Here is a 10,000-nt window from a genome sequence, read left to right as displayed (position 1 = left end):
TGCTGTTGTTGTTCTTCTTCTTTAATTCAAAATCAGTACCATGATTTGTCAGTTTTTTTTTTGTTTGTTTTATTTTGTTGTTGTTTTTATTGTATTTTCATTGTCATGGTTATTGCTATCTTTTGTTGCTGATATTCTAATATTTATTATGTTATATCTATATCGTTAGTGTTATTATTATGGATATGAGTAAAAATAACAGAGTTTATCTTAAAATAAGTGGCGTAATTGTTGTTGTTGTTGGTATTGTTATCATTATTATTATTATTTTATCATCATTACCACTATCATTATTATCATTATCATTATTGTTACTATAATTGTGTGTGTGAGTGCATGTTCTGTATTTACACTTAACACTTATTGTTTAAACCAGATAGCCACTATTTCTTTGAAGAGAAACGTGATACCCGTTTTCTTCGAGAGGTCACGTGACTCCGTTTTCTTCGAGAGGTCAAGTGTCTCCGTTTTCTTCGAGAGGTCACGTGACACGCGCTTCGTATACTTAGCCATTCCTGTGGAATTTGGAATCGTTATCATTCTTCTCTCGTCTATTTCCGTATATGGGAGAGGAAATTATTTCGAGAAGATGGGAGAGTGAGAGAGGGAAAGGGAAGAAAGGTCATGGAAGAAGAAAGAGAGAAGGAGGGAGAGTGGTGAGAGAGGCGATGAGGGGAAGATGTAGAAAAAGAGAGAAATAAAGGGTTAGGGAGGATAAAGAAAGAAAGAAAGAATAAGCAAGTTGAGTGGAAATAGAGAGAGAAAAAAAAGAACAAAGAGAAAAATAAAAGTAAAGATAGATAGATAGATAAAGATACGGATGTAGATAGAAACTAAGATATGATAGATAGATAAGTAAATCATTAAAAAAATCAAAGGAGGAAGAAGAGCAGAAAGAAGGAGGAGGAAAAGAACGATAAAGAGGAGGAGGAAGGAGGAGGGAGGAAGAGGAGCAGGTCAAAGAGAAGCCGGGGTCACGGATAAGGTCACGCCACGTTGACCTCCCGGCTCGGATAGCGGCGCCAGCTTGACACAGAGGTTATTAATTACGACCTAACAAGGCTATTAGCAGTCGAGCGAGAGGGCGGTGCTACTTAAGGGGGGGAGGGGCAGAGTTGAAGGTGGGAGGGGGAAGGGGAGGGGGAGGGGTTGATTCGAGGCGGGGGGTCTGGATTTAGGGTTTAGGGTGAGTGAGGGAGGGAGGGAGGGAGGGGGAAAGGGAAGGATGGTAGGGGAGTTAGTTTTCGCTGGGTGATTGGAATACTGGTGTTGGGACTGTTTTTATTGGGGGGGATGTGAGGAAGGAGGAACTGCCGGGAGATAAATGGAAACACATGCACACACACACACACACACACACATATATATATATATATATATATATATATATATATATATATATATATATATGTATGTTTGTATGTACTTTATGAATGTCTCGTATATATATATATATAAATATATATATATATATATATATGTATGCTACTATATATATATATATATATATATATATGTATGTATATATGCATATATGTATATATATTTATACATATATATGTGTGTGTGTGTGTGTGTACATATATAGATACATAGATAGACGGACAGATACACGCTTTTAGAGAGAGAGAGAGGGGGGACGAAAAGAATAGAGACAGACAACCAAACAGAGAAAACAACAAAAACAAAAGAAAACCCAAACAAAAAACAAACAGCGATAGAAAGATATAGACAGACCCCCCTCCCCCCCTCCCCCCTCCCTTACACACACATCATCTCATAGATCGACATACCATCACACATATTGGCCCGCCATCTGTGGGCTCATAAATCAACTTCTCTCCCCAGCCTCCGACACAGCTGACCCTTCGAACGCCACTTGCTAATGTGGTTATTCTGTGCATCGGCGCCGTCTGAACCGAGCGACTTTTTTGACGAATAGCAGTTTATCTTTATTTTTATTTTTTTTTGTATTTATTTGTTTATTTGTGTGGATATTTGTTTACTTGTTAACTTCTGTATCTGTTTTTTTTTTTTTTTTTTGTCTTGTTGTTAATGACGTTGTGAAATGGGGTTTGTTATACTCGTTTTTGTGTGTGTGTGTGTTAGTGGGTGGGTATTTGTTTACTGAATTTGTCCATATGTGTGTGTGTGTGTTTGTGTGTGTGTGTGTGTGTGTGTGTGTATGTGTGTGTATGTATGTGTGTGTGTGTGTGTGTGTGTATGTCAGTGTCTGTTTATACGTGTATATGTATCCAGTATATACACATATATGTATTTCTACTTATATACATGCGTGTATGCAAGTATCATACATCTGTGACTCACGGACTACCCCCTCATTACAGAAGACTCGAGATCAACGGAAGAGCGGAAGAAGCGACCAAGAACAGCCTTCACCGCCTCGCAGATCAAGGCGCTAGAACAGGAATTCGAGAAGAACAAGTATCTCTCAGTGAGCAAGAGACTCCAGCTCTCCAAGCAACTCAAGCTCACGGAGACGCAGGTGAGGGGAGAAGAGGGGAGAGGTGAGAATGGAGTGAGGGGAGAAGGGGGGAGGGGGAAGGGAAAAGGGGGTGAGGAGAGAAGGGGTGAGGGGAGAAGGGGGTGAGAGGGGAAGGTGAGAATGGTGAAGGGGGGAAGGGGTGAGGGGAGAAGAAGGGAGGGGGAGGTGAGAATGGGGTGAGGGGAGAAGAAGGGATAAGAGGGGAGGGGAGGTGAGAATGGTGAGGGGAGAAGAGAGGAGAGAAGGCGGGTGAGGGAGAGAGATGGGGGAAATAAGAGAGGGGGGGGAGAAGGGAGGGAGAGGGGAGAATGGTGAGGGGAGAAGAGAGGAGAAGAGACAGGGTGAGGGGAGAAGAGAGTGGGAAGTAAGAAGGGTGAGAGGGGAAGAGAGGGGATAAGGGAGAAGAGGGAGGGTGAGGGGGGAAGAGGGAAGGGGAGGGGAGAGGAATGAGGGGAGACGAGAGGAGGGGAGAAGAGGGGACAGAGAGAAGAGGTTGAAGAGGGAACGAGAGAGGGGTGAGGGGAGAAGAGGGTAGAGAAGAGAAGAGGGAGAAGGGGAGAGAGAGAGAGAGGAGGAAAGGAAAGAAGCAAAAAGGAAATCGGAAGGCAAATAAGGGGGAAGGGAAAAGGGGATAGGAGCGAAATTAGTGAAACGAGAGAAAGCTAGAGGGGAGAAAGCAAGGGGTGAGCGAGGGGAAGGAATGAAATTTGGAATAATATAGAAATTAGATAAAAAATAAATTGCTAAAAAAAAAAAAACGAGAAATTGGTTTATTCAGCAAAGAAAATAAACACATAGAAATCCTCGTCTAGATATATATCGACATTATGAATAAGGATAAACTAATTGTGAAATATATAATGTGTACACATAAACAAAAAAATAATGATATAAATTAAATCGCCAAATAAAACATATAGATAGAAAACAGAGATTTATAGATAAATACATAATAAACACATACAAACATAAGAAAGAGAAAAAAAAGACACAATCTAAATACAACGCAAAGGTAAATATAAACCAAAACAAACAAACAAAAAAGTACACAGATACCAACCTAAAACAAGAACACACACACACACCATACACAACCATAAACCACAACAAAACAACAAAAAACAACAAAATATACACAGATACCAACCTAAAACAAGAACACATCACACACACAAAAAAACACCACAACAAAGAAACAAAAAGACACACAGAAAACCAACCCAAAACAAGAACACACACAAAAAAACACCACAACAAAGAAACAAAAACACACATAGAAAACCAACCTAAAACAAGAACACACAAAAAATACACCACAACAAAGAAACAAAAAGACACACATAGAAAACCAACCCAAAACAAGAACACACAAAAAAACACCACAACAAAGAAACAAAAAGACACACAGAAAACCAACCTAAAACAAGAACACACATCACACAAAAAAAACACCACAACAAAGAAACAAAAAGATACACACAGAAACCCAACCTAAAACAAGAACACACATCACACCCACAAAAACAACAACACCACAACAAAGAAACAAAAAGACACACACAGAAAACCAACCTAAAACAAGAACACACACACAAAAAAACAAAAAAACACCACAACAAAGAAACAAAAAGACACACACAGAAAACCAACCTAAAACAAGAACACACATCACACACACAACAAAAAACACCACAACAAAGAAACAAAAAAGACACACACAGAAAACCAACCCAAAACAAGAACACACACACAAAAAACAAAAAAAAACACAATAAAGAAACAAAAAGACACACACAGAAAACCAACCTAAAACAAGAACACACACACAAAAAAACAAAAAAAAACACACAACAAAGAAACAAAAAAGACACACAGAAAACCAACCCAAAACAAGAACACATCACACAAAAAAAACACCACAACAAAGAAACAAAAAGACACACAGAAAGCCAACCTAAAACAAGAACACACAAAAAAAAAAAAAAAAAAAAAAAGACAGAAAACCAACCTAAAAGTTTTTCTTTTTTTTCCTCTTTTTCCCGCAGATCAAAATTTGGTTTCAAAATCGGCGAACGAAGTGGAAGAGAAAATACACCAATGATTTGGAATTAATGGCTCAACAATATTACTCTGCCTTGGGAATACTCAGCCCTCGACCCATGGTGGTTGGTGATAGGCTATGGTAAGTTGTGGTAGGAGGGGGCTATGTTAGTTGGTGGGGGGGGTGTATGGTGTGGTGTGTGTGGTTGTATGGGGGGTGTGTGTGGTTGTAAGGTGGGGTATGGCGGTGATGTGGTGTGTGTGTGGTTGTATGGTGAAGGGGTTGTATGGTAGGGTGTGTGTGGTTGTATGGTGGGGTGTGTGTGGTTGTATGGTGGGGGGGGTGTGTGTGTTGTATGGTGGGGGGGTTGTGTGTGGTTGTATAGTGGGGTGTGTGTGTGTGTTGTATGGTGGGGGGTTGTGTGTGGTTGTATGGTGGGGGGTGTATGGTGGGGGGTTGTATGGTGGGGTGTGTGTGGTTGTATGGTGGGGTGTATATGGTTGAATGGTGGGGGGTGCGGTTGTATGGTGAAGGTGTGGTTGTATGGTGGGATGTGTTTGGTTGTATGGTGGGGTATGGCGGTGATGTGGTGCGTGGGTTTGTGGTTGGGTTGGGGTGTGTATGGTTGAGTGGTTGTATATGGTGAGGGTGTGGTTTGTTTGTGGTTTTGTGGGTGTGTGTTGGGTGAAGGTGGTGGTTGTGATGAGGTTGGTTGTGTGGTAGTGTGGTGTATGGTAGGGAGGGTGTGGTGTGTTTGGTTATAAGGTAGCTTGGTGCATGGTAGTAAGGTGTGGTGTGGTTTGGTTGTGTGGTCGTATGGGTGTATGGTTGTCCGGTCTTATGGTGCATGGTGGTGAGGGTGTGGTCGCAAGGTGCATGGTGAGGACACTGTGTGGGTAGAATGATGTATGGTGTTGAGGGTATAGTGTGTTTAGCTGTGCGGTTCTATATGTTGGTAGACTGTGGCAAGGGCATGTATGTATTGTATGTGTGTGTGTGTGTGTGTGTGTGTGTGTGTGTGTGTGTGTGTGTGTGTGTGTGTGTGTGTGTGTGTGTGTGTGTTTGTGTGTGTGTGTGCGTCTCCGTATGCATGTGTTTAAGAGCTTTAGTTGATCATACAAATGGTATGGTTAAGATTATCAATATGGTTAGATCAAATGCGGTATTTGAAGGAGACTTCGTGAATTCTAAAATAGTATTTTGATTTAAGACTTCATCCGCTTCATTTCATAATTAGTTTTAGAAGTAATCAACCCAAGTCTTTCTTTTCCTTCATCTTTTTCTTTCTTGATTTATATTCCTTTATTTGATTATTATTTTGAATATGCTTTTAATATATAGCGTTTTCTGTCTTCTTCAGGTTGTTCAACTACCCGATGGGCCATCCGAACCAGCACACCGTCGGTCACCATGGCAACGGCTTGCCTCCTTTACCCTCGCCGCTCCCCTCGCCCGGCCTCCCTCACCTGTCACCACACTGCCTCCCCTCACTCCCTCTCCCTTCCTCATTGGTCGCTCCGTCTGGGGAACGACCAATCGTACAACCCAGTCCCATTAACCCTCTCATAGACCGGCATATGATTGGTGGATCTCACAGTTTGCCTCCGAGTTCCCTGTCTCCTATTGGGTCAGGGTCGCTGCCCACTCTGACGTCATCAATGTTTACTCACGGCTCGACCAATCACCTCTCGGCGTTGAGTTCCCTGCACAACACGGTGAACAGCCTCGGGCATCCAAATCAACACGAGAACAGATCCGGCGTCTAGAACGAGGAAGGAGTTTGGATTTTTCTTCCTACGCTTCCTTGACAAAAAAAAATGGAGTTCCTACAAATAATTTAAAATACCAAGTCTGAAAAGACTCGTTTCTCGCAAGTCATCGTAGGTGAGCCTATAAGAGAGATGACTGAGCAGGTTTTCTTTGTTACTGAAGATCAGCTAAAAGTGACAGTTTGTCACTCCTTCCTCTATTAACTTATTATGACGATATTAACTTAATGTGCCACGTGGCATGACTTTCTATTGTAACTCATTTTATTTTTAATAAAGAATAGAACGTAGAAATAATTGAGATGTTTCATACCCTTGGTAGGAAAATGTAATGGTGATAATGAGAGTAAGAGTGATAAAAATATAGGATTTCTAGTGTACCATTTTGTGTCCAGCCAGATAAAAACACCAATATATTTTTTCTATTTAAGACAACTTGAATCGGCTATTCTACATGTATCAGAGTAATATGAAAGATGTGAAATGCTGGCATAAGCATGACTCACTGAGTGAAGGATTGGGAAGGATAGTCGACAGAAAAGGCAACTGGCTGTTAAAAAAAATCTTGCCAACGGATCTTGGCACAGAAGATGGATAAATAAATCAAGAAATACAGTAAATGGTAAATTACTCTACCAATGATACAGATGGTCATTCTGACGGAAAATTAAGTTATGCTACGGAAAATTTGATAAGTAAGAAAAAAAAAATGTTAGGTGAAAGAAACTTCAATCTTACACCTCTACAATGGAATACATAAATCTTATTTTTAAGGAAATTTACGAGTTGATAAATAATAAAAATATTCAAAGTCAAGATTCATCATACATCCGTTTTTGTTCTAGGACTTACCGAGATATTCGATCTATGATAAGTATGGTAAGATAACATTCAGTAACCACGTAGATAAGACTCATAGAAGAACATCACGTTTTGTATCTAACATGCGAACCGTGGCCAATGAAGATCTTGCATTCTTACGTGTCCCATTTGCTGTCCTAATCTTACCAAATGATTAAACGGTCTTTTTGGAATCTCTTATATCATATTCTTTTTTTCTTTCTCCTTTAATAGGGGGAGGGGTGAAGTATACAGTCTTTTTACCTTGAAGTGAATTCTCTCTATTGTTTGAAACAGGTTACAAATATATATTTTTACGGTAAATTCATGACATTAGGAGAGACCTACTTTTTTTCTCGTCAGCATTATTTCGAGATTCTTTGTTGTTTTTCTCTCTTATCTTTAGTGAGATTTTATAATGGAAAAATGCATCCAATACCGCATGTGAATACCGTTTTTTTTTTTTTCAAACCAGGTTATTTTTCCACCTTCTTTTTAACTAAACCTTGGAGTCACTATGAAGATGTTTTAGTCCGGGTCACCGATTTTTTTTCACTTGGTTTGTTCCAAAGGATTTCGTTGTTATCTCCAGAATGATAAAACATTATTCTTTTTGTGCGGTCTCATAATCATGTGAAGCAAGTAATCTACCTACAATTCGCCATTGTTAGTGCCTTTAAAATCTACACATATTATCAAATAACGCAGTCGTTGATCACTGTTTTTTTAATGCAATGCCAGCCCGAATTTGATACGTTACATCATGCAAGCATACCATGGGTAGAAGTTACTTTATACTGAAAAGTTCATCGTGTTAGAATTGTTGATACCAAACAAATGGATACAATTGAATATATGGGTTAATATTCATGCGTGTGTGGGTCTACTTCTATATTTGTATAAATATCTGTCTGACTATGATTTATGTGTCTGTCATAATGATATAAAGAGAAATACCATGTAACCATGAACCAGATACATGTTCGCAGACATGTTTGCGGTGCCCATAGCTTTGATGAAATTATGATTTTTTAGTAAGTACTTAATATATTTTGGGTTACTTGTGCGGCAATTCTACCTGTATTTGTGTTGTTTCGCTAGTGGACTGTATTCTAATTCATCTGTAGTGTACGAAATTCAGCGTTCAATCCCTGTATCACGGATACTGTATGTTTAGTGTTTATAGACGACGTTTCTTTATAGAGCATTAAAAGTTGTTCTGGGATGCGCGCTGCATGTGTTGTTTCTATGTCTATGGGTTGCCCCTCGAAATCTGGAGTTTGCGCTTGTTCGAGTACATCTTTAAACTCCTCCCAGTTTACAAGTTTTAGGATCTCTGGAGGAGGTGTAGGACAGGCGACTGCAGGCTTTGGTATCATCTACGGCAATGCAGTGTAGTTTGTGTTTGCTCATGAGCTGTGAACGAAGTTGGGTGTGGCGAAGGCGTTGGCAAACCTGTATGTGAACGAGTCTAAATTGAGGTAAAGAGGCCATTAGGTTTGAGGTGTGTGAGTTTGCGCGCGGAAAGTGAAGTGAGATCGCTTCCTGTGTCTACCCTGCCTTTGGCCATGGCGTTTGTATCCGGAGAGTCTGTAGTGTGCGTTAAGGTCTCCCATTCCGTGCTGCATGTTGGTTTTCTGTGTTGCAGGAGATAAAAGATATCGGGTCTTGATGTGCAAGATCTGCGTGGAGGTAATTACGTGATGAAGATATTGGTGAGTCTACGGAGTGTTTATTTCCAATTGTCATCAGTTCAGAGGTGATGTAAAAAAATGGGTTTGGTGTTTTGTCGTCTAGCAGTTATCTCTCCCGTTGGATTTGTCTGGTGTGCAAATGTTATAGGAGTATATTTTGTGTGAGTGTACGTTTATATGTATGTTGTCTGTATTGGTTGCTGAGTTATTGTCTTCTAGATGTTCACATGATTGTCTTGTCTTGTATGATTTTGAGATGTGAGTCTAGTGTATTGCATAATGTATTCTGTATTGCAACCATTGCACTACTTCACGACATGATACCAACCGTTATCTATTTATTCGAATTTATCTTGTCTCTGTTTTTTCAATCATGTCTGGGTGTACGTATATATGTTCTGTGAGTAAGTCTCCTGTGTTTTTTTGTTCATGTAAATAGCTTTGGCACGTGGTGGTGGTTGTATTTCGCGTCCTGTCTGTTATCTGTCGAGATGCCTGTAACGAGATGGATTCGCTACGAAGAGACAGATGCTCTGTATGTGTGGGCTGAGGGCGGAACCGCCCCGATGACGCCGGGTGTGGTCATCGGTCGTCGGTGTTTTTGCGTTGTTTGGGATTTAAGATATAGACACTTAGGGAGCAATAAGTCAAATGAAACGAGGAATAAGGAGAGGGGAGAAAGGGCCTTAGATTGAGTGCTACTGACGATTGCGATGCATTTTAAAATCGACACTAAGTAATGGTAATCAATATTTGCAATGATCAGCTCTGCTTACACTCAACGCGGGAATAGTTGACAGGGAGATCATCGATAAATAGATAATAGAAAAAAAAGATAATCTACAAAGCTGCTACACCCAAAAGTAGATATAGATCGACCACAACCTCCGAGGAACAAAGGAGGAAGAGGACTTTTAGCAAAGGAAGATTTGATGGCAATAAAAAAAAAACATAACTGGTAGAATGTGTGCATGAAATCAGAGAGCCATTGATATAAATGCTGCAAAGGGAAGGTTTAGTCAAGTGAATAGAGAAAAGAAAAAAAAATCAAGAGGAGAGAGAAACAGGGAGGAGAAAGAAATCCACACACCGGAAAATGAGCTCATAGAGTTGATATTCAGAGACATCTCAGTGTCTCAATGCAGCAAAT

The 10,000-nt window shown here is 40.2% G+C and overlaps 1 protein-coding gene across 1 annotated transcript in view; it reads left to right on the top strand.

Moving 5' to 3' along the window:
* LOC122257300 (uncharacterized) overlaps positions 1-6,613 on the top strand; it is a gene marked incomplete at its 5' end in the record, with an annotated part of 16,418 nt that extends 9,805 nt beyond the window's left edge. Inside the window, 3 exon segments of the mRNA XM_043022526.2 lie at positions 2,349-2,506; positions 4,552-4,688; positions 5,908-6,613. Coding sequence (XP_042878460.2) covers positions 2,349-2,506; positions 4,552-4,688; positions 5,908-6,313 — 701 coding nt within the window.
* Positions 6,614-10,000: the final 3,387 nt, after the last annotated feature.

The sequence above is a fragment of the Penaeus japonicus genome, unplaced genomic scaffold (genome assembly GCF_977035675.1).
Source record: "Penaeus japonicus unplaced genomic scaffold, GWHDUDI00000001_assembly GWHDUDI00000036, whole genome shotgun sequence".
Classification (NCBI taxonomy): Eukaryota; Metazoa; Arthropoda; class Malacostraca; order Decapoda; family Penaeidae; genus Penaeus; species Penaeus japonicus.
Note: the sequence above shows the minus strand (reverse complement) of the source record. Positions and strands in the feature narration are given on the sequence as shown.